The following is a 26125-nucleotide window of genomic DNA, read 5'->3' on the forward strand; positions in this document are numbered from 1 at the left end:
GTTCAGTAACGGTGCACACCTCCTGCACTCCTGCCTAGAAGTCTTGCTGGTATAAAACTAATCTGCATATGGCCTCTCCCTCTGGTTTGCGGCTCATTGTCAAAGCACGCCACTCCTCTAAAAGAAACATTCTCTTCACATCCCACATAGAATTCAAGAGGGATTGAAGAGATATGAAACTAGTGGCAAACCGTGTAATGGCGGGGCGCACCAACTCCTTGTTGTTGGTGAATTTTCTCATCAAGCTAAGCACAGATGCATGATTATATATAAATTTTGTAATGCTTTTTGATGAGTCAACAATATCTTTGACAAAGGAAATTTTTCCTATGTCCTCCAACATCAAATCAATACAATGTGCAGCACAAGGTGTCCAAAATAAAGTAGGATGCCTCTCCATAAGCATCTTGCCAGCAACAACATAATTTGCAGCATTGTCCGTTATGACTTGGACAACATGTTCTGCACCCACCTCCAAAATAAACACATCCAACAAATCACATAATAATTTTGCATCTTTGATATGTGAAGATGCATCAACAGATTTCATAAACATTGTCCCCTTGGGACAACTAACCAAGAAGTTTATAAGGGTTCTCCCATTTTGGTCGGTCCAACCATCTGACATCACAGTGCATCCTGTTTGTGCCCATGATGCCCTAAACTCCTCCAATCTTTTGGTGCAGTCAACCTTTTCCTCTTGAAGAATGCGGCCTCTAAAGTCATCATAAGAAGGGATTTTGTACCTTGGGCCAACAGTTGCAATAACATCAACAACAGGCTGGAAAAATGGATTATTCCTTGCAACGCTGAAAGGAATATTACTCCAAAGGAAAAATTGCCCAACAACTTGTCAACTTGGTCTTTCTCATTTTTTTAAGCATTGAAGTGATAGATGGTTGTGAAACAGGCGTGGTTCTAGGAACAAAAAATGATGAGGCAGCTACAGGGTTGGTTGTAGATATTAATGTTGAAGTAGAACCAGTGCCACTTCCATATTCACCTTCGAACACCTTCCTTGCTAGTTGCTTCTTCAGTTCTACTTTGAGCACTCTCTCTTGCTCTAATTCTTCCAATGATCTCATGGCTCTTCGGATGATTTCCGCATTTGTATTGTTGCAAGGCCCTACATCATGTCCAGAGATTTGTGTAAGGTGATACTTCAATCTATAAACCCCCCCTGACATATGTTGCCCACACAACTTGAAAGACAAGTTCAATCTATCAAACCCTCCATCAGGTTCACCATATTCCCACAGAGGGTCTAATTTCCTTGGCATGTTTGTAACTTGGTTGAACTCTTGAGTTTTAATGTAAGATGAAGTTTGAACTTTGAAGTTGAACCTATGGCACAATAAGAATTGCAAGTTACAAAAATTAAAAAAAAATTACATACATGACACAACACATTGAATTTTTGACAAACAAACAAAAAAACTTCGACTCAATCCAAAATGAGCTCTCTCCACTCTATGCAACAAAAATGAAAAAAAAAAAAAAACACCATCAAATCCACTAAAACATCTTTGATAAACAATGGGTTATAGAAACCAAGCAAAAACAAGAAAAAAACCAAAACAAAATGGCCAAATTTGGTGCCCATACCTGGAAACCATGGTTTGTCAGAGAAATTTGATCCAAAGACGAAGTTCTCTTGCTTGGGATGCTAAAATCTCCAGGGTTCCTCATCCTCTGCCCTAGTAGACGCCTTCCAGGGTTCCTCTCCTCCTCAGCTCTCAATCCACACCGTTGTCTGTTCAAAATGACAAAAAAAAATCATGTTTTCCCTTATAAAACGCGCTGTCTGCCACCCCTGCGATAACTTCCTATCGAATCGCGATTATTTCAAAATTATCGCGCTTTTTTGAAGTTATCTCGATAATTTCATCGATTTTTTTGGAAAAAAACCGCGTAGTAATTAAGCGAGTTTATCGGGAATTTGAAAAACTCGCGATTTTTTCATGTTATCGCAATTTTCGCAACACTGCAAAAAATTAAATCATATGATGCAAGGGCTAGGAGAAGCCTTCTAAGGCTAGAGGCTTCATAAAAAAATTATTCCAAGTTTCCAAAATGAAACTCAAAGTGAGAATATGCCTTAGAAAATTTTATAGATAAACCCTTAAAAAATAATTCGAATTTGAGCAAATGGGTAGCCTAAAGATGCTTGCGGCACGTAAAAAAAGAAGTTTGCAAGTTAATTTATCAAACCGCAAATGAAATTTGAAATTTAGCAACCCCTCAGGAAATTCGACTTGGAAGCAAGGGATGACCCTCTCTTTCTTGCGGCCTGAATAGAGAGAGGGTTTGAGATGAAAAAACAACCAAGAATTAATGAAAACTCTGAAACCCTAGCTGTGCAAGGAAAAGAGGGTTTGCAAACTAAAAATTTGTTTTTCTCTTGCTCCACTTTCAAACAACTCGTTAGAGAAATCCTCACTCAAGCCTTCAAATCTGCAAACACAAATGTGAGAAAAACTCAAACAAAAATATATATATGATGAATGAAAAATATATACAAAATAAATAAACTATGGAAAAAAATTTATTTACAAATTTACAACAGCTAGATCAGTGGAATATGAGTACAACTCAGTTCTATGATCAGCTAATAACAACTCTAAATAATAGATCTGTTCTATTAAGCACAATAATTTAAAGAGATTTGAGATAAATAAAATTTTCCTCTAGCTAAGGTCTAGAAACCCTGCAACAAATTTGTTAAATAAATCCTTCAAGTGAAATAGAGTGGATTCTCCCACTTCCTCACTCAAGAGTTGGTTAACTTGAGTAAAAACATCCCCTCACGCTTGAGATCTGATTCAATTAAATGTTTTCTACACAACTCAGAAAAATTTTGTTAGCTTCAGATGAGATAGGAAAAATATAATGGAAGGAAATTCTAGCAACTTAAACAAAAGCACACTAGTCACGTCCAATCCTAAAATATTTTCCAAATCTAATTACCAGTGTAAGATAGCTATACACTAATAATTCTATGTAAGCAAATGAAGTAGCAAATATAATCACCAGTAGAAAATTAAGCTCAAGAATTCATTACCATATTCATAAGAGAAAAGCCACAATATTTCACCCCAAAGGCTTGTGTTTTATTATTTCAAAATAGAGAGCTTCAAGAGCAAAAAGCCAGAGCACAATATCAAGAGATGTTACAATGAGGAGCATATGATTTCTTATATAGAAAAAATGAGAGTTTTAGAGGCTCTTCCAAGTAAAAAAGGCTAGGTCCATAAAAGTGCACAAATTTGACTTGGTCCTGGCTAGTTGAATGCTTGATCCATGTCAAAATAATCTCCACCCTTGGTTGCTTGAGAAAAACTCGAATTCCTGGATGAAGACTTTTTTCTTGGTCCAATATATATATATATATATATATATATATATATATTCTTATATATATATATATTTCTTTTTTCTTTTTTTCCTGACTTTTTCTCCTCAAAAAACTCCCATTCACTTAACCAACTTATACCATAAATTCAATTTTTATTAAAAAAACGATTTTCCTGGGAATTGATTCCTCTTTTTTTGGAACAAAAATATTTTTTGGGATTTTTCCTTGCTTGATTTGTGGAGATTCATTTCTTGGAAAATGCACATTCATTTTTAAAATATTTTTCACTTGGAGAGAATTTTATTTTCTGACCAATTTCTGGCTAATTATTTAGCCATTTTTTTGTCGGTAAATAGAAATAATAATAATTTGAGGGGATAGACATAATTTCAACCCTCAAAATTTGTCTAAATAGAAAGTTGAGGTGTAGAGGTTCTAATTATGAGTACTCTACCCCCATCAACTTCTATAGACATTACATTTTACAATTTACATCAAAATAATTATTAAAATCCCAACCAGTGGGAAATTTTAATAATTAAAATTAGACACTTAGACTTAACCAAATTCTGCAAGACTTTAGATATGATCTAGTATGACATTATACATTGACTCTATACACTAGGACTCACCTAAGACATCACCATTGAGCTCCACCCTAGCTTTGAGAGAAAAACTCTGCTAATTATTCATGTTTAGAAACACAAACGATTATTGAGGTTAAAAAACTCCCTAGGGTGAAACTCGTTGCTGAAAATACTTAAGCTTACGTAGGTGTGTTACATGGCTTCATAGTCATACTAGAATCATTTTTACAATGGCTCACATCGCTGCAGAATTTGGGTTACAATGTTGACAAAACCACTGAAAATTGATGATGATTTCTGACTGTCTGACTGCTTGAACATGATGGAAGTCTTTTGAAAAAATGTATGCTGCTATAGGGTAGTTGACGCAAAGTGGTCAATAGTGTGCATCATGTTGTATTTGTTTTTCGAAGACAATTTTTGGCTGTGCATCGAGAAACCAACTCAACCAACTTTAGGTTCAAGCTGTCCCTCGAACCAGAGGGGGATACCTCAAGTGTTACTAGGCTTTAATATTGTTCACTGCCACTGAACAACAACTTGTGAAGCACAATAGCCAGATTTAGGATTTGTTGTAAAAGTGGTTGCTGATGAGTTACAAATCTTTGCTTAACAAATAAAGCCCCTCTGTTGTAGAGGCCTTATCAAACATAGCTTGAAGGTTTTGATAGAAGAATAGAAGAGAAATTAGATAATTAACATATCCTCCCTGGATACCTAATCATCTAACAAGAGTAGAAACATGTACAAGAATCTTGACAGTGAACAAAAATACATCTACGTATAGCATAGAAGCAACAATCTAGTGATTACTGGGTGGCCAATTAAACAGATTGTTCAATATTTTACTCAGTGTAAAACATAACTTTGCTCGGGATGTCGGGGAGGCTGATATTGAGCCCAGCCCTTCCTAGTGTCCTACACTACCTCAAATATATGTAGAAACAAATTATGAAGGCACATGAAAAGACATACACGTATACAAGTTCTGTCAATAAACTGAAGCCATAAACCTTTGAATTAAAACTCTGTAATATTAGGTTTTACAAAAATTTCAGTCTCTCTGGGATCAAAAGCCAACCCTTTTACAATGAAAATGAAACAATATATAGAAAAACACATCAAACTAACTGTGTCTAGCTTTCTGGAATAAAAATCTAAACAATGCACCTAAAATAAAAATAATCTCTGAATAATCTGCAGGGAATTTGGAACTGTTTGCAAGTCTTCTGCCTTGGAATCTGGGAATTAATTAACTGGCTGCTGATTCTCATCCTTCAAATCTTGAACTGATCCTTCGACTACTGATTCTTCTGCTGAGAAATCTAAAGCTGTTGAATACTCTGCCAAGTAAATTTGGAAATGATTCTCTGACTAATGATATTCTGCCTTTGGATGAGGTAAATTCTGCCACATATATCACCAGCTGTCACGACTCACACCACACATTTACATTCTGATGTATTCTATATACACCACGTACCTTTCTTTAATGCTGCAACAAGTCAAGATAAAGTTCAATGCAAAACTTTGTATATGGCATGGTATATACCAAGTCATCAACCATCTGACCATCCATTGACTTATTAGCCGAATTGGAGCCAATGATGACTCAAAACTTCAGCCCTTCTACCTGTGAGGCAAAGTTTGGTTGGTGAGATAAATACACCTCTTCTACACCTTGGTAGCATAACAAATTGATACTGGGAAACTTGGCTTTTTGAGCCGGCCATGTCCTGTAATAAGCTCAATCTGACCTTTGGATCTCTAGTTTAACATTACCACTCTTCATTTCTTTTGCAATTCCACCAGTCAAACTGTATTACAATAAATGACAATATTCTGTCCTTGAAATCAGTACTGGTATTACTTTGCCTTGTAGCATTTCAAGCGTCACCTTTCTTGTGCTCTTCGTGCAAACTACAGCCCGATGACTATGTTCCAACTTGCACTTTCTTACCATGCAACTTGGCTTGCTAGTGGTAACATTATGCAGTCTATAACTGTCATGTACCAGAATGCCTCCTTGGTCACCAGTGCACTTCACTAAAATTTATTTATTTCACTGTAACTCAGGTTTACTGGCTGTGACTTCTCATAGCCTCATAGGCAATATCTATATGTAAGAATGACTGTACAAAAGTCAATACTTAAAATTACAGTAGAATTCAACATGCATGCTCAGCAATTCTTAGTAATTGTTTACCAAGGATTTAATCAAATGCATGACTCATATGAGAACAACGGAACTCCAGTGAGGATATAGTTCTGGGTTGTGTGATTTTAAAATTCATCTACTCACGTGATCTGTGTGCATACCCTTCAGAAAACCGGTGAGATCTCCGAAACCATTCACAATTTTGCAAAATTTCTCGCGGGTCAGCTAACTAATGCCGTTCTGCAAAAAACCCATGTTCCATACTTTTGAATTCATCTTCAGTTACCCAGAAATTGAACTCAAAATTTACTGTCTGTATATTACTACAAAATTTGTTCAAATGTTGACCATGTCTGAAGTTTAGTTGACACTTCTGGAGACAATTCTAGAGATGAATACTATATAAATTTCTAAAAGAAAGAGATTTGGCTGATACTCCTGTAAGTTTAATTATCGAAGAGAAGGGAGTCTTAAATTTTAATATATCTTGCTTAAAATTTTAATAGTCCCTTTCTGAAGAATAAGAACAGCAATGCTATTAATCATTTTGGTCCCTCTGATCAACACTTGAAAATGAAACAATTGCCCCAAATCAATTTTAAGTGGCTCAATATTGTGAGCAAATACATCTAGCCCAGATTGTACAAAAGTGGTAACGACATCTACATCATCTTTGAGATCAGAAGTTAAACATCAACGAGAATCTCTAGTTTGAGTTCCTTCGATGTGTTCACAATGCTAGTAAAATGCCCACTGCTTATCTTCCCCTCAATGAGTCTTTTTGTTAATAGTAAATACTGAAAATGTAATAATGGCAAAGACTAATCCAACTTTTCCAATTATTATTGCTACACCTGTAGTGGAATTTCATCTTGGCCACCTGTTAGACTTGACTTGTCTATAAGCAGAGAAAGCCAGATTCAAATAGTCTATCTGCAGGCACTTGATTTCAGATATGTCATTTGCAAATCTCACAGCTTCCACCGTATCATTACTTGGTGTTTGCTGACAAACAGTGGTATCACGTAAATCAAAAGTGGAATGCTGGGGGGGGAAGCACGGGGGGAGGTGGTCACTGCTGGTAAGCAGTTTCAGACCTGGGGGGTGCACAGTTCACCTGTGCGTGGCATGTTACCCAAAGCAATTTTGACAAAACAACTTATTGCGTGCCCCCGCCCTTCTGTTAAACTTTGAAAAGCTTGGGGATCGCGCAATAGAATTATGGCTGTTGATTTGTGAACGCTAATATCCACCGTTGAAACTGCCTGGAATTTACCCGTGTTTACAAATGTTGTGGAGCTTCCTCCTATGCACTGATACATACACATTTACCACACTACAGACTTTGCCTCTAATGAGTGTTCTTCACCTACTGTAAACACTGTTGCATCTACGTTTCTTGTTGTCTATACGGCCCCCACCTAACACATCTTTTCCACTGCGTAAAATGCTTGAACATTGAGGGCATAGAGTGTATTAGTGCATGTCGAAAGGCCCAGTATAGTTTCTGGTCATTTTTGTGGTGGCATTTGCATCAGGATCAATAACAACCAAGGACTGGACTTATTTGGCAGCTAATAGAAACTAATGATTGTTCTCTAGTAGCAGTTCTATCCCTTCCCAGTGGCCTCCAAAGACTGCTGATGATGCTTGTCAATGCAGACATAATTGATCAAGGTTCCTGTATAGTTTCTTAGTTGCATCCCCATCGAACCAGCCAAGGTGCCTTGACACTGTGAATGTATTAACCAGACACTGGGGCAGATTTCTGTGTGCTGCAATTTCAGTGTGTGCCCCCAAGAGTGGTAGCCAATAAAACGAAGCTAATTATGGCTGCCTTTGTTAGCATTTCATCCCAACATTTAAGTTTCTCTAGACATTTCATTTCTCATTGGCATATCTATGCCCTTTATTTTTTGTTTATATGGGATCTATACCACATGCGTCAGACAAATGCCTTTGTTGGTGTTTATATATGCCAATGGTCCCATGTTATTTCGACACGTAGAGCACTATATATAATCCTCCCTTGGCTTGGCGCTTGATGCGTTGGGCTGGTCTTGGCTTGTGACTTGTTGATAAGTGCTGCTTGGTGGACTTGGTTGCTGAAATAAACTTGGAGATTGGGCCTATGCCCAATATTTTTAATAAAAAGAACATTAACCCTGCATATGAAACCGAGAACACCAAACAGCCTTATAAGGCATAATTTTTTTGCAAAAATTTATAAAAAATTGAATATGCTCGAGAGTCTAGCTAGGAAAGAAGGTTGCAAACTTCAAAGCATTTTCACTGGATAATGAGTACCAGAAAATGCTACAATACATCAAATGTTTTAAAAGATAAAAATAGTTAAAAATAATGAAACACTGATTCAGCCCCCCTCTCAGTATTTCCAACAAAAGACTCTATAGACACTAACCATGTGGAATGACATAGGTGCACCTTGACGCTGGATGGACTGATCCATACACTGCCGATCATCCCCACAAACAACAGGCTCCCATAAAACCACAAGTCCTAATGAGAAGCCTCCCAAGCCTCAAGGTCCTCCAATCCGGTCAGGGACAAGATCGCCAAGATGAAGCTTTCAAGGGACAGGGCATCGTCCAAACAATCATAATGAATACAGGCTTAAACTAACAAAACACTTGTCTAGGAGACCTAATACATGGCCTCACATGGTTTTTACAAGCCCTTGACTTGTGACCTTGGGCTTACATTGGTGGTCAATGATATGCTGAGAAAGACTATGTACCCCCACTGACAGAAGGGTAACAGTTGTTATGAGATTTCTTTGTCAGATCTTGGGTGCTAGGAGAAGACATCGGATCTTTGTTAGTAGGACAGTCTGTCAAATCTTGTTAGGTAGGACATTTAAATGCTGTAAGCTCTTATAACTCAAAGAGGGGGCATGTTTTTTGGATTACTTTATTAGAGGCAGCCTTGAGAGACTTCTTTGGGGAAAGTGCAGTATCATTACTGTTTTTGGAAAGTCCAGGCCTGAGACTGGTGATCACTTGTTCTTTGGAAAGTACTGTTTTTTTTCATTTACTGTTGGAGAAAGTTATTACAATCGCTAAGTTCTGTTTTTGTTACTTTCAGGTTCACTGTTCAAACTTTGATCTATTCTTCTCTTATTCGCTGGTTATATTAATATTATTGTTATTTTTATAATTTAATTCCAAAGAAAAGTCTTTTCCAGTATTTGTTGGTTTTCTTGCATTTTAAGGCCAAGAAAACATTGGATTTTTCCAGCCTTTCCTGGAAATTCATCCAGTGACAATTCGACATGCCTGGTGGTTTTCAACTTTCCGGGACTCCCTAGAAAACCATAAACCATTTCGGTGGTTCACCATTTAGATTAACATCACTAAATGTAACAAGAATAACATCACTATTGGGAAGAAAGGTTATATTCTTGGTTATCTTTCCATTTTTATTTTTGGCTTTGCAATAACACACCCCTGTTTATGAAAAATTTCAAACACTAGTGTTCTTTAATTCTCTTTCAGTTTGTCCTACACAATTTTAATCCAATACTTACTACTTATATTAGCCGTATGCACTGGTCAACCAAAGTCTATGTTTTCTTCTGTGTTTGAATTGTTCATAGAAATTCCACTTTTGCTATTTCCATTGGATTTATTAATGGATGTTTCCGAGGTTCCCAAATGCAAATATCTAATGGCTTTCTAAAGGCAAAATAATTGCACTAAGATTTGTACTAATATATAAGGATGATTTCTAATTCTATACTTGATAAAATATCTTATGATGCTCAGGGAGCCAAAGAGGTGCAGATGCAGGCATGGGGTAAAACAGTTGACAATTATCTCAGTGTGGGGATGGATTTAGCTCAAATCAGTAGCTCTGTAGTGGTAAATATAGTATTTTCATATAGTTTTATATATTCTAATTAGGATTAGATTCATTTTAACAATTTTACTTCCAAAGATCACACCTATAGAGGGAAATAAAAATTACATGGCCATCTAGCAAGTTCCATTCATAGGATCTGGTGGCAGTGCACACATTTCGTTTCAGCAACAAAATCAATAATAGAATAGAACTAGTGTGTTCTTGCAAAAGTATTGTAACTACATTTTTTCTGCTAGTGTGTTCTTGTAAATGTATTGTACCTGCATTTTTTTCACTTCTAATTCAGGAATGTCTGGATTTTACTGATTTAAAAGGTTAAAGTCCCTACCACAACGAAAGGTGTTGAGGCAGCAGAAAAGCTAGCAAAGCAAGGTGTGCGAATTAATTTGGTTGGCGTTTATTCTATTTCTCAGGTATAGTAGATAATTGAACTATCTTTTGCACAATTTTCGTCGAAAATAATATTCTTCAAGTTAGCAAGTATCTAGATTCTATAGTTATGTGTAGGCATTAGTTGCTTTTCAAGATCAGGATGATTCTATTCTGGCATTTGCAGGTTTTATTGGCACTTGCTACTGGAGTGGAGTATGCATCTACAAATTGCAGCAGATTACTGGAATCTGGGAAAAGTAAGGAAGACATAAAGAAGATGCAGGTTCTCTCTCTTTCTCTCTCTTGCTTGGAGATTGCCCACCATATAGATGTGTAAGGAATTGAAAGAGATTAAAGGGCCTGTTGTCGCTCAGATTGTACAGGCACCGCGACAATGATTCAAGGCGGGGGCTGTCACTCCATTCTAGCTGTCTCCCAACAACAGGCTATGGGGAGTAGACCCTATGAAGATGAGAGAATGAAAGACAAGTTGGGAACTGACTTATCTGGGAGACATAGTTGAGTGGCCTAGCTACTCGTTTTAATTTAGCAAGACTTAAGGATTCAATTAGATTTAGAAATGAGACCAGTGCCTTGTGGAGTCAAAATTCTTGCTTATTAGAAATCAAGACCAAGTAACCGGATGGACAACTGCTGCTTAAATGATCAACTAACCTATATGAGATGCAGGTCCTAGAAACTCGGTGCAATGCAAGGATCTTGGTTAATTTTTAGTTGTTTGCCTAGTCTAAATGGGACCTCCCTCTTAACTATTTTGAGACCAGTCTTTAGAGTAGGTTGTGGGATGGAAGCCAATGAGAAGCAAGCATAGGCTTGATTAACGATACCTCCCCCTGTGTTCCAACCACCCAGTGTCTCCGTCGTTGCAGAGACTGTGGCTCTGCAAGGTCACTGTGTTAACCACTAAAAAGGGTTGAATCCCTCAAGCTCGATGAGAAAGTGTTAATTTTAGGTATGTTCTATGCGAGAGCAATTTATTTAAATTTTCACAGTTAGCAATTGCATCAGCATTAAAGTAAACTGCAGATAGAACATAAATATAAATCACAGAAGACAAGCCAAGACAAGAGGACACAAGATGTGGCGCTAGCCAGGGACAAACCCCACATTGTGGGGAAACCCTTGATCAATTCTTCTTTTGTGTTCTTCAAAGTTCAGCAGAGAAAGTGAGAGAGATAGTACATTTACAATAGAAGTCAATGCTTTGACTTTTGATATCTATAGAGATCAGTTGAAGACATATTGCTTCCACTGATTCTCTAAGGTGACTTCTTCACCTATCATAGTGCTGCATCTCATCCATTTGCTGCACCTTACCGTGTAGCACCATCATGCTGCATCATGCATCATCATGCTGCTCATGATCTCATCACTATGCTGCCCATACATCATGCTGCCCATGATCTACATCATGCTGCTCATGATCTCATCACTATGTTGCCTATACATCATGCTGCCCATGATCTACATCATGCTGCTCATGATCTCATCACTATGCTGCCCATGATCTACATCATGCTGCTGCCCATGCCATAAATGTTGTTTGTCATATTATACATAGTGTGTCTTCCATGCCATGCCATGCCATGTCAATGAATATGCTGACACAATTCCACTGAAGATTGTTACAGTCATACCATTGACTGCTATATCAATGTTACTGCCCATCAAGTCTTCAAGGTCATGAGTCTTCATACACTGCGATAGATGACAACGTATATGTCATCAAGATCATTGCATATGCTATGCTTTCTGTGACATAGACAAACCCGTATAGTTATGCCCAGGATGTATTACTATGACCCTTCTCCTCACACCATGTCTAGACATGACAAAGGTAGTGATCATCAAGTAGTTGACCGAGACTTGATTGTCCAGATTGCAATTGCGGTTTGTCATGACTGTGGCACCTTTATATTTGACTGCGGCTTCCTTTACTGCGTAAACATATCTCCAAGTGTCCCTTATGCCACCGTATAAGTGTCTCTACGACCTGTGCATAAGAGTCTTTATTAACTGCGTATGACTGCGCATAGATTGTGTGTATATATTATGACAGTGTATGTGCTATGCGTACATAACTGTGTATGTGTATCATGACAACGTATTGGTGCTCTGCATACATAATGTCTTCTCCTTTACAGCGTTTAGGGACGTGGCTGTAGTTTAGGGCCGCGTGAACCTTCACACTGCGTATTGGCTTGGCAGCTATAGGTCTCCTTTCAACTGTGGCCAGATCTCCTGCGGCTTCTTCTATGCTTGATGACTGCGGCTCTTCTTCCTCCATTGACTGCGTGAACAGGTCTGCGTTTAGGTTGCTACAGGCAGCGTATGAAGGCTTCTTGGACAACGTGTCAATGCCTCCCTTGACTGCGTTCAGATCTCTGCGGCTAGGGCAATGTACAACAACTAGGGCATCACTTGAAGACTAGCGTATCACTCATGGTGTCTCTCTCCTTCACCAAAAACCTAGACATGGAGAGGAGGAGTCTACATATGAAGAGGTGTATGTAAATGACTTCAAGTCCACACTTATTTATACTAAAAACGTAGATGATGAATAGATACGTCTATTGGGCTTCTGGGCCTACAAAAGTTGCTGGTCGGCTTGATAATAATTCCATAATCAAAATAAATTCATATCTCCATAAATACTTATCGGAATCGGATGATCTTTAGATCAATCCTACACCTCTCGACGAGAGGGATCCAATAAAAATATCAGCTGCCATAAATAGGATGACCAACATGGAGTTTGGCCCTAGTTGCCAATTTTAACACTCCCTCTCAACGAGGGAGAACTCCATTCACTGATCCATATGCCCAGCTATACTGATCCATATGCCCGGCTGTACTGATCCATATGCCTGGTTGTACTATCTCTGCCATCAGTGCCCTGCATTGCTCTGCTTAGCTCTGCTGGCTCTGCTCTGCTTAGCTCTGCTGGCTCTGCTTTGCTCAGCTTTGCTGGCTTTGCTCTGCTTTGCTCAGCTCTACTAGCTTTGCTCTCTGCTCAGATCTGTTGGCTCTGCTCAACTTAGCTCTGCTGAACTATGAAGAAGAAGAATTGATCGAGAATGAGTCATACCATTCTCCACTGACTCGAAGTCAGTCTCAGAGTGTGTACCACTGGTCCCAGACCAGTCTCAACTGACCCGAAGTCAGCGTCATAGTAAGTACAACCCCTACCATTGGTCCTAGACCAGTGCTTTACTGACTTGAAGTGGTCTCAGAGTATGTACTACTGGTCCCAGACCAGTCTCAACTGACCTGAAGTCAGTGTCATAGTAATTACAACTCCTACCACTGGTCCCAGACCAGTACTTTACTGACTAGAAGTCAGTCTCAGAGTATGTATTGCTGGTCCCAGACCAGTCCTCTACTGACTCGAAGTTAGTGTCATAGTGGGTACAACTCCTACCACTGGTCCCAGACCAGTGTCATTGATCCCAGATCAATGAAGGTCATTCTAGCATAGGAAGTATGGTAGATACAACGATGCCTCCATCGATACTACTATGGTCCCTATCCTCATTTCCCTGCTCATTGATCAGATGAGAGGTACTTCCCATGAGTCCCAGAGTGCATGGGTAGGATGCCTCGACAGGAGAACTTAATCAATCTTGTTCTCACAGGAGAACTAATCATCCTTCTACACAGGAGACTGAATCATCCTGTCCCACAAGAGAGAGAATCATCTTGTCCCACAAGAGAGCGAATCATCTTGTTCATAGGAGAGCGAATCATCCTGTCCACAGGAGAGCGAATCATCCTATCCCACAAGAGAGCAAATCATCTTGTCCCAGTGCGCACCACCAGGGGAGGGTGAGTCACCCTGTGGTCGTATGTTGCTCCAGTAAGAACTGCAAGCCCCCAGAGCTCCCAGAGCTCAATGTATGCAACATGCAGGACCCTTTTACAAAGGTCTCTCGACAACTCCAAGTCGTTCGGGAAAATCACAAATTTGATCTTTCCCCCGGGGCTCTGACAAAGTGTAGCAACCTGTACATCATCTCAGTGCGATGGAGCCTCCTTGCTCATCAACTTACCATATCCCGGATAAGGCAGTGTTTGATGTCTATCTGCTGGAGCAATCATTGAATATGGGATTCCTCAATAATTGAATCCCACCTCTGGTTGTCACAGAGAATCACAGTGGTATTCATCATGTGTACTCACTGAAGAGTTTCCACAACCAGGCAACTTCATACGAGGTCATACTCGTAGTTATGTATCCGGTCTCGGCGGTACTTATAACAACCGACTTCTGCTTCCTGCTCATCCATGATATCGAAGTAGAATCCAAAGAGAACCAGCATTGAAAAGTGCTCTAGTGATCCTCCACACTGCCTGCCCAGTCAGCATTCGAATAATCATGCAGTTTTCATATTTCCGACAGTGTATCTCAATCCATGAGAGATTGTGCCCCGAAGATATCTCAGAAGATTCTTGGCATCAATCCAGTGAGGCTCAACCAAATATGAGCTCACCATGCTAACTACAAAACGTATGTCCGGAATCCAACTCCCTCTTATTTCTGCAAATGAGAGGGTCTACACCTGTCAGAAATAGTTCATCCGCATAAGGTGCTGGTATGAGAGGTCTATCATCCACAACCTTTGGGTAAAGGTTTGGATTGGTTTCACTCTATGTTGCAGGAAACATGGGGTGGGAGGGCGTTTCCGTACGGAAACGAGTACGAAACGCTAAAACGCGTTTGGTACGGCCTTGAAACGCGTTTCAGGCCGTACTGCCACGTTTCACGAAACTGAAACGTGGCCACTACGGCCTGAAACGCGTTTTAGGGCCGTACGACCCACGTTTCAGCATTTACTTGTGTTTTTTTAATTTTTTAATTTATTTGTTTTGTAATCTATTCTTACGTTAGCCTAGTGACTTCTAGTTGCTTACCGATGCCTGTCTAAAGTTATAAAAGTGAACTTTTGCCTTTTGCCCTAGTGTTGATATGCAGTTCATGGTAATGTTAAATTCTTAAAGTAAAAGTGATATTCTCCTTTATTTTTCATTTTCATCCTTTTACTTAAATTTTTAACATTACCATGAAATGACTCAGGATGTTTGAGAGTGGTTTCTCCCTCATTGGATTTCATATGGAGAAAGTAGAATTTTAGATCTCACTCAAAATCCAGCAGACTTATCTGTTTTTCAGGATTTCAGGATTGGGGGGATTGCAATGTTTCCATTGGATTTTATCATGTAATAGGGTATGGAACTTGTATTTAATCGAGAGAACAAAGCCCTCTATGCAGGGGAGACTCCCAATAATCAAGAGAATGTAGGGTACTAGGGTATGAAACTTGTATTTAATCAAGAGCACTAAGGTCATTCGACCATGTAGGAGGAGACTCCCAATCAATCACGAGACAAAAAAATAGAAATTTCTCGTGGCTGATTTTAGATATTTCTATTTTCATTATGTGATTATTCATGAGTAAATGTGATGTAAATTTAGATACTTATAGTTTATGCATTGACAATTGACAATTTTATCATAATGTAATAAATTAGAACGTATCATATATGCTTTATGATTGCACATATTTCTTAAATGTCCTAATATATATATATATATATTCGTGTTTCCCCGTTTCCAAAATTTGGGGAGGTCGCGTTTTGTATCGCTTCCCGTTTCGGAAACTCGTACCCGTTTCCCCGTTTCGTGCAACCTTGGTTTCACTCCTAGTGAATCTTAGCTTCATCAAATAGCTATCAGTCCTCTCATACTACGCCCGGGGTGTTTTGCTTCAAGCCATATAGGGCTTTCTTCCACCTGTATACATGAGATTCCTTGTTCATGAATCTCAAACTCCACGGGTTGTTCCAAACCTATGGACCCGCTACATGAGGGGAATGGTCCTCTTGTAAGATTTTCCTTTTACATCTCAGACATGTACCTTCATGCTCTTTTTGAATTTAGGCATCTCGGTCACCATCTGACTCACACACCTCCGGTGCTGCTCATGATCTCATCACTATGCTGCCTATACATCATGTTGCCCATGATCTACATCATGCTGCTCATGATCTCATCACTATGCTGCCCATGATCTACATCATGCTGCTGCCCATGCCATAAATGTTGTTTGTCGTATTATACATAGTGTGTCTTCCATGCCATGCCATTCCATGCTTTGTCATGCCATGTCAATGAATATGCTGACACAATTCCACTGAAGATTGTTACAGTCATACCATTGACTGTTATATCAATGTTACTGCCCATCAAGTCTTCAAGGTCATGAGTCTTCATACACTGCGATAGATGACAACGTATATGTCATCAAGATCATAGCATATGCTATGCTTTCTGTGACATAGACAAACCCGTATAGTTATGCCCAGGATGTATTACTATGACCCTTCTCCTCACACCATGTCTAGACTTGACAGAGGTAGTGATCATCAAGTAGTTGACCAAGACTTGATTGTCCAGATTGCAATTGCGGTTTGTCATGACTGTGGCACCTTTATATTTGACTGCGGCTTCCTTTACTGCGTAAACATATCTCTAAGTGTCCCTTATGCCACCGTATAAGTGTCTCTACGACCTGTGCATAAGAGTCTCTATTAACTGCGTATGACTACGCATAGATTGTGCGTATATATTATGACAGCATATGTGCTGTGCGTACATAACTGCGTATGCGTATCATGATAGCGTATAGGTGCTCTGCATACATAACATCTTCTCCTTTACAGCGTTTAGGGACGTGGCTATAGCTTAGGGCCGCGTGAACCTTCACACTACGTATTGGCTTGGCAGCTATAGGTCTCCTTTCAACTGTGGCCAGATCTCCTGCGGCTTCTTCTATGCTTGATGACTGCGGCTCTTCTTCCTCCATTGACTGCGTGAACAGGTTTGCATTTAGGCTGCTACAGGCAGCGTATGAAGGCTTCTTGGACAACGTATCAATGCCTCCCTTGATTGCGTTCAGATCTCTGCGGCTAGGGCAACGTACAACAGCTAGGGCATCACTTGAAGACCAACGTATCACTCATGGTGTCTCTCTCCTTCACCAAAAACCCAGATGTGGAGAGGAAGAGACTACACATGAAGAGGTGTATGTAAATGACTTCAAGTCCACACTTATTTATACTAAAAACGTAGATGATGAATAGACACGTCTATTGGGCTTCTGGGCCTACGAAAGTTGCTGGTCGGCTTGATAATAATTCCATAATCAAAATAAATTCATATCTCCATAAATACTTATCGGAATTGGATGATCTTTAGATCAATCCTACATCTCTCGACAAGAGGGATCCAATAAAAATATCAACGACCATAAATAAGATGATCCACATGGAGTTTGGCCCTAGTTGCCAATTTTAACAGAAAGGGTTGTCCTAGGAGTCTATCAACCAAGCTTATGCTTTGGATGTAAGTTATTAGTGCAAGTTAAGCCTAGAATGCTTATGTAGTGAAATGGGTGAGATTCTTAGTTAAGATTGCTTGAGGTTCAAGTACTTAAGTTATGATATTACTTTATGACAAGAGTACTTGAAAATAAAAAAAATTCAATCTGACAACCAAGAAAGTGCCAATTAACTTAATGCCAATGTCAAATCCACAAGATGCCAATTACTCAAGATATTCAATCAACAATGATTATGTTCTTGGACAACGCCAATAAGATGCCAATTTGTTAAGATAGACAATAAGATTACCAAAGCTTCTTAAGACCACAAACTTAGAGCACTTATTCAATCCATGCTTCAACCACAATGTGAATTAGATCTTATGCCAAAGTGACTTAGCTTATCAATGAGATTAGAAAATAGATGTTTTGAGTGATTTTAGTGCCAAGTTAACAAATTCTCAAATGTTCAAGATCACAAATTACTCAATGGTACATACTTAGGATAAGTTACTCCAATTCCAATTAGATTATAGGCAATGAAACACAATGTAACTTGAGAATAAAGTCAAGTGCTTTTAGGGAGTGAGTTTAGTGCAAAAAATTAAATGATCTTTAGAGGCTATGAACAAGCTTACAAGAGACAAGCAAATGTTAGTGTTCTCATTCAACTCTACCAATGTCATAAACTGTACTTGAAATACTTTATCAATTCATCAAATTGCAACTTAATGTAAGCGATACTTTTCACAATGAAGAACAAAAGCAATAATTGAATGTTATGACAACAGTAAGTAATTTATGGCAGCAGTAAGTAAAATTACTTTAGATGCCAAATTCAAGGTGCATATGCTTGCCCAATGTAAGAAAGAGAAACCCAACTATCAAATCAACTTTGCCAACTCAATAATTTAGATGTATTAGCCTTGCTAAGATGCAATTTTCCACTGTTATATCAGACTTGTTATGCAGAGATAACAATCACCAATACTTGTGAATCTATGCCAAATGAAGAATATGCCCAACTCATGCAATTAACTCCTTAATGTGTCAAGCAATCTGTGAGTTGATTTTAGGCTAAATTAAATGAGATTTTACCACTCTTATGAATTAGTTTACTTGTTGAAGCAAAACAGTGAGGTAAGAAGGGTTAGAAGATCAAACCCTTAGGCCTTAGGCCTTGAAGCTTGCTAGTCCAACTTGCCCAACTTTTCCCAATGGCTAGAACCCCTGCAAACACTAAAAATTATGCCAAGTATCTTTGCAAAACACTCCAATTATCAGTCTAGGAAAAATTCAGAGGCTAACCAAGGGTGAAGGGGAGGCAAACTAAGGCCAAGAAAGGCTAGGAAAAGGGTCAAAAGAGAAGGGAGAAAGCCTCAATAGGCTTGCGGATAGGGAGGAAGGCCTAACCAGGCCTATGCTAGGGAAAAAGAAGGCCTTGGAGGCCACGCCAAGCCTCTTAGAGGATGCGGCCAAGGGAGTAAAGGCCAAGAGGGCTCCAGCCTAAGGGAAGAGAGGGTTGAGGATAAGGGAGGGCCCAAAAGGGGCTGCGACAAGGAGGAGGAAGGCCGAGGGGATAGGGAGGAGGACAGAGGCCGAGGAGGGAGAAGGAGAGGTTGCGGTTGAGGAGGAAGGTCGAGCGGAAGGGATGAAGGGCAACAAAGGAGGCCGAGAGGGAAGGGAAGGCTTGTGACAGACCTAGGAAGGGAGGCTGAGGCTTTAAAGGCCCACAGCCAGGCCTGAAAAGGCCTAAAACACCACGACAGGGGGTAGGAAAGCAGGTTGAGGTCCCTAGGGCCTACGACAAGGCCTAGAAAGGCCTGAAAGGCTGACGCAGGGGCCCAAAAGGGAGATGCTAGCCTAGGAGAGGTTGGATCCGGACCCGGGAGGCCTGAAAATTGAAACCTCAACTCTGAAAAAAATAATTTGCTTCAGATATGAATTTTACTACAAATCTTTCAATGGTTGGCCTTGCAAAATAATTGGAGACTAGATCTTACCCTCGAGGGCCTAGATCTAGCTCTATTCTAGCTCTTCTTGCTTGATCACACCTGCAAAAATAAATTCACAAATGCCCAAAACCCCAATATATACAAAAATTCTCAAAACCCCAAAACCCCAATTAGAAAAAATAATTTACAAATTTACAAGTATACAAGGCTTTTGAAATAAATTTTGAGAGATAATTTTTTATGAAATTTTTTGATAAATGGATAAATGTATTTCTAAGAATAGATGCAAGCTACAACCTTAGCGAAATTAAATAAACCATATAAATATTCGTAGTCCAAACAAGGTCAACCTATGTCCACAATTTGTGAACTTGGAGCCCAAGGACTAGGGAACTTGCAAACACTATATATTTTCTTCAAGAAAGCTTGTTAGACACATGGTGAATCATCTGTTAATTTTTGCAATTGCGGTCAAATTTCACCTTGGACAACTCAAATGACCGAGATGATGATTGCATTAGATTCCTCTTTTCGAGAGGACCAAAATTGACCTTAAGATCACCCAATTTGGTCAACCGAAAGTTGAGTTATAGATTATTTTATTCATACATGTATTATGGAATGGGTCAGGCACAATGTTGCATGAAGCAGGGACGAAACAGGGATGTTTTTTGGAAGCGGGGACGCGGAAGCGTCATTTTCCAAAAAGATTCAAAAAGATTCATGGCAAGGTTTAGGATGACTTGTAAAAAGGAACTAAACTCTTGATTTCAAAAGAACAACCTATGAACTGTGAGATGCATTGTACAATATGAGTTGTAAAGTTCTGAAATATATATATATATATATATAGTCTGAAGTCAACTCAAGGGAAATGCTTGTACTTGTCCTCCTAGATTGAAGAGAGTTCAATATTTGAAATTGGCAATGTTGAAGGATAAACCAAATGCTCCTTGAAGTCAGAACTTTATGTCTCTATGTAAGAAATCAGAACCGAAGCATGAGATGATGATCAAGTCTTTTGCACCTTTGATCTAATCTATAGTCTTGTGAGAAGCCTTTGTTCAAAGGATATGTCAAAAGAGATGGAGTCTTTCAGAAAGAAGAAAAAACTGTGCAAATATTCAAAAGAAGGACGACATTCATTGCAAAACAGTCGACCTAACTGATCTGTTTGAAAAGGGAAAGTCCGAGAAAATTAATCTGTTGCACTTCTATGGTTAATTTCAAATTGCATGAAGAGTAAAGAAGACATGCACATGTTCAAAGTCCAAGTTGTGGAAAGGGCCCGTGATCCTTAAGAAAGACTGAGTAAGACCAGATCTGAATATCAAATCAAAGTCATAATCTGACAGAAGGCATTTTGATTTAAAGGACTTGTATAAATGTTGAACCTAAGGTTAATACCTTAATGATATATTGCAAACATTGTTGATGATTTTATTGAAGGGTGTCCAGATTTGAAGATAATGCAACAATGAGTATTGAATATCTATACTTTTTAAAACTCTAGTAAAATCTTGAAAATTTAAAGATTCTATGGTATCTGAATAATCTAGGGTTCGATAAAATGGAAGTCTTGACTAGACTCTAGAGTTTTGAACTTTGATTTGTAAACCCTAGTTAGGATTTATACAAGAAAGCCCTAGAGTTTGTGGACAAAACCTTAGGACTGATAGCAAGAATGATGAAGTTGGAAAAGAATGCAAGGATGAGTGAACCCCTAGATTAAAATTAAAATTAGGGTTTTGAGTCAAACCCTAGCTAATCAGATTGTAAATCGTATCAAGACAAAATAGGTTGGAGATGAAAGCCTAGGGCTCATGGATTGATGCTTCCGCTTAAAAGAAGAAGAAACCCTAACTCCTAGAAGATTGCCATCTTGATGATGATGTTGATTTGCAAGTTTGATGCAAGAAGGCTAAAGATAAGAGGGACCTAATGTGTTCTCAACAGATAAGTATCTTGTATTTTCTTTTATTTTAAAATCGTTACTGATGATGTGGACCCCTTAATGATGATGTCGATGAAGTCAACTCCCTAATAATGATATGGACTCCTTGATGATGATGTGAACGAGGTCAACTCCTTGATGATGTGGACGAGGTTGACTACATCCAAGAAGGCTAAGAACAAGAGGGGGTTAATACTTTCTCAAGAGATAAGTACTTTTTTGTTTGTTGTTTCATTATGAGTCTCTTGTCTTTGTATAACTTGCTTGGTTGTATTTGTTCTTCCATGGCCTCCTAGTGAGGATAGCAGGTACATAATGAACACTGCCAAGGTGCGGCAATTGTTGGAAATGGGTGGAAGAACAATGTGATAAGAAGACTCGTGATTGGATGAACTCTATACTCAGAGGGAGCAAACAAGATTAGCCTGATTGAAGCATGTTTTGATCCATGATGTAAAGAAGTCAGTTGTGACTTTCAATATGAAGATGATTAGAGTGGTGCTGATTCAAATTTGCAAATGATGAGCCTGTGACTTTTCTGCTATGTCTCTAACAAGGGTTGAGGACCTCTTCAGTGTAAGAAGGAGCTGCTTGAAGAATTGTAAGATTGAAAGTGTGGCACGAGCTTGGTAAAATCCTTGCTAAGGTTGTGGCATGATGGACTGTGAGTCCATGGACACTTGATGAAAAATTTGAAGAAGCTACAAAACTATGTTTGGTCTTGGTGTGGAGGGAAGGTTTGGTCTTGGTCTAGGGTGTAGAGTCTCAAAGAATACTATTGAAAGGAAGAATTATCTTGACTGGGTTTTCCCCTCGAGGGTGGTTTTGCCCTGGCATGTGCCTACATCTGGTGTCTATTGTTTTATGTGCTACTGCTTTTAATAATTTCTTGATGAACTAAAGAAAGAGGATATAAAGAATTGTAATAATAAGAAACATCACAAGTAATTATCAAGAACAAGAAAATCTTTACTGCCTTTCTAATTTTCTAACATGGTAATAGAGCTTTGGTGAAGAAGGAAGAAAAAGGCAGTCTCAAACACTTGATCCACTCATAGGGACTATCTCAGGGAAGGGGTCTATTATATTCAAAGAAGATGTCTAACTCAATCAAGGGTGAGAACAAACTTGAAGGAGCCTCTAACTTCAAGTCTTGGAAGAAGAGGATTGACCTAATCCTTGAAAAGAACAAGGTGTTGGACTTGGTAAGAGGAAATGTAAAGAAGCCTACAGAAGAAGCCAGTGATGCCGACAAAGCAAAATACAGGGAATTAGAGTTGGTGGCCATGACTCTGATGGTAGAAAAAGACAGTCTTTTCCCTTTCATAGCTAACATTGATCATGCTCAGGAAATGTATGAAACCTTGTCGAAGCTATTTACTATTAAGAACATTGCACAAGTAGCAAGTTTGAAGAATGAGTTGAGGACTATGAAGATGGCTAAAGAAGATACTGTGGCAACCTTCTTTGTGAAGATAGCTAGACTTAGGGATGATCTTTTGGCCATTGATGAGATTGTTCTGGACAAAGAACTTGTGATCACTGCTCTATTAGGATTGCCACTCTCTTGGGGTGCATTTGCTGCAGGTCTCAACAGCTGGAAGGTAGCTCCCACCTTTGAAGAATTGTGGACCGCCTATAGTCAAGAAGATCGAATGATCTTTGTGGTTACAAATCCTGAAGGAGTATCAAATGCTTACGTTGCTCATCATAAAGGAAAGATATCGAAGGGTCCAAGGAAGAAAGTTGACATGTCCAAAATAGAGTGCTATTAATGTCATAAGAAAGGTCACTTCAAAAGTGATTGTCTTGACAATCCAAAGAATAAGAAGAGAGGAAGGGACCAAGCCAACCTTGCTATAGAAGGAGACTCAAAGATATTCAAGCCCAAAGAACCCGACATTAGGGTCTTACACTATTAACTTTTAAGTCCTTTGCTTGTAGCTTTACATATCTTTTTTTATATGTTTTAGAATTTATAGGTTTTTATCATATTTTGGAAAAGACATTTTTGTATTGTTTTAATAAGTTTGTAGGTATCCTGCAAGCTTTGGAGGGAGCCCCCAACAACTCCCAAAGATAATTATCTCATGTCTCTTTAGTTTTGGGTTCATGTACTCATTTAGTTTTGATTATATTAAATACTAATCACCTTTCTCCCTCTATTGTCTTGATTAGGGAAAACATCTGCAAGAAGGAGGATCTCTCAAGACAAGGTTAGTCAAGAAACAAAGGTATGCTCTAAATACAGTGATTGAAAGGATTATTCATTTGATGATCTATTGCTAACATTCCTATGCCTAAGCTATATTGAATCTTAGTGAGCTTTTTGGGTGACTCATCTCTTGGTAAGTCTACCCACCCTACTCTTAACTGATTTTGTAGAACCTTGGACAGGTTCTGGAAAACCCTAACCAAAGGGTATGCTATTGTGAATGTCTGAAACCCTAAGCAGATTAGGGATATTGTGAAATGTTGTTTGAAGTTTTGATGTCATGTTTGGAATTTTGGTATGATCAAGAAAATCTAACTTGTTAGGGTTGAATGATAAGGTCTAAAATCTCGAACTTTTGGCAATGTTGGGTTTTCTATGTTTCTACACTGGAACCCTAGTTCATTAGGGTTTGGTGGAATGTGTGAGAAAGACCCTTATATTGTCAATGTTGATAATATCGGTATTGGCAAAATATCGGCGAGTGTCCTGAAAACATCTTATCGGCAATATTGGTGAAAATATCGGCAAAATACGACAAATATTGGCAAACATAAAAAATGCATAATATATTCATTTAATTCAGATTTTTAAACATATAAAGCAGGAACAACTTGAAATAAACACATTGACACATAAATATGAAGAAAGCATTGATATATATGATGTAGTGGATGTAAAATAAAAATGATACATCAAAGGCGATACCAAATCCTGTTAATCCCTGATAATTGTCCAATCAAGGACTCAAATGTGGAGAACCAATACAAAATAATATCACATAAATAAGATTATCTCATCATCATGAGTTATAAACTTATATGTAGCAAAACAAATAAAACTAGCAGCTATCTATCTGAGACCGGTGCCCTCTCCCTAGCAACTATCTTTCTATCTTTTTCATCAATTGCTTCAAGAGCTTTTTGTATAACCTTCGCACTAGAAACCGTATAAGGCATTACATCATGTGCAGGGAGTCTAGCTAGATGGGATTTCAATCGCGTAACCCCTCCTGACATCTTGGTCCCACACAATTTGCGTGATAGATATGCCCGTTGTCCCACCATCAAGCTCCCATACTCCCAAAATGGGTCCAAGGCTTTTGGCATATTTGTAGTAAACTAATTCAAACCTAGGGCACCAAAAAAACAAAAATTTGGCATTAAAACCCCCAACACAAAAAATAATAAGTAATAACCACCTCATTTATAAAAGAAAAATACTACATTATTTGCAAGGTGAATGAAAAATGGCAATAAGAGGGTGCATAAGAAAGTTGAAAAAAAATGAAGCTTGCTGTCCAAATATAGAGAAAACCCTTGCATTGGCTCATGGGCATGAAAATCATAGCAAATGGAAAAAAAAAAGAAGCAAAATGTTGGTAGGCAAAGAGGCAAGCAAGCATAACCCTAAATCTATGAAAAAATCATTAACATAGGGGTTTTTAAGAACATACTTGTTAATGGAAGAAATGAAGTTTGTCTCACTATTCTTCAATCTTTGATCGACAAAAAATTCTTAGTTGGTGGTGATAATGGTTGTTTGATCCTCCATCCCTTCTTGACAAACCATCACAAAGCTCTTCCCCTTCCTTCTCCAACGCTTAGAAACCAAAATGAGGAAAAAAAGGCAAATTTCCCTTTTCTAGCCACGTCCCAGCCGACCCGGCGATATTTTGCTGAGATATCGGTGATAACTTTATTTCTGGAGAGCCGAATATCACGATATTTTCTCGATGATATTTCGGCTCGCCGAAAATATCGCAATGTTTCTGATATTTAGCGATATATCACCAATATTGTCATCACCCTAGTGTAATCAAGATGGTTGTGTCTAACTCTGATTGATATTTGTGAAGTTGGGTTTGACTAACACATGATATGAAATGTATTTGCATGATGAAATCTAGGCATATATAGATATGTCCTTTTGGTTGAAACCCTAGTTTAGTCTAGGTCAGATGTATTAATGTTGTTGGACATATGATATGATTATGAATAATTATGATCTCCTAGATATGTGTGTTGACCTAGTCATTGATGGTCATAAGTTTTAGGATTTAATGGAAGTCCTTGTCTGAGATTCTAGGATGATGATATTTGGAAATCTGGGGTTTTATAGCTAAACCCTAGTGAAGTTAAACTGTCTAGTATGTGTGATATAACAATCTGAAATCTATTTAAATGATTGTTGGAAAATGAAAATCTAGGTTTTTGCAGTTAAATCCTAGTAGTGACATTGTCTAATGTG

At 38.6% G+C, this 26125-nt stretch overlaps 1 protein-coding gene across 1 annotated transcript in view; it reads left to right on the plus strand.

The window, feature by feature from the left end:
- The window catches only part of LOC149145896 (uncharacterized), a 120707-nt gene that overhangs the window by 80040 nt on the left and 14542 nt on the right, over window positions 1-26125 (plus strand). Inside the window, exons 3-5 of the mRNA XM_089446422.1 lie at window positions 9886-9981; window positions 10297-10395; window positions 10539-10637. Coding sequence (XP_089302548.1) covers window positions 9886-9981; window positions 10297-10395; window positions 10539-10637 — 294 coding nt within the window. The remainder of the gene's footprint in view (window positions 1-9885; window positions 9982-10296; window positions 10396-10538; window positions 10638-26125) is intronic.

Source organism: Pinus tabuliformis, chromosome X (assembly GCF_031772625.1).
Source record: "Pinus tabuliformis cultivar Carrire ecotype Pingquan chromosome X, CPIR1, whole genome shotgun sequence".
Lineage (NCBI taxonomy): Eukaryota > Viridiplantae > Streptophyta > Pinopsida > Pinales > Pinaceae > Pinus > Pinus tabuliformis.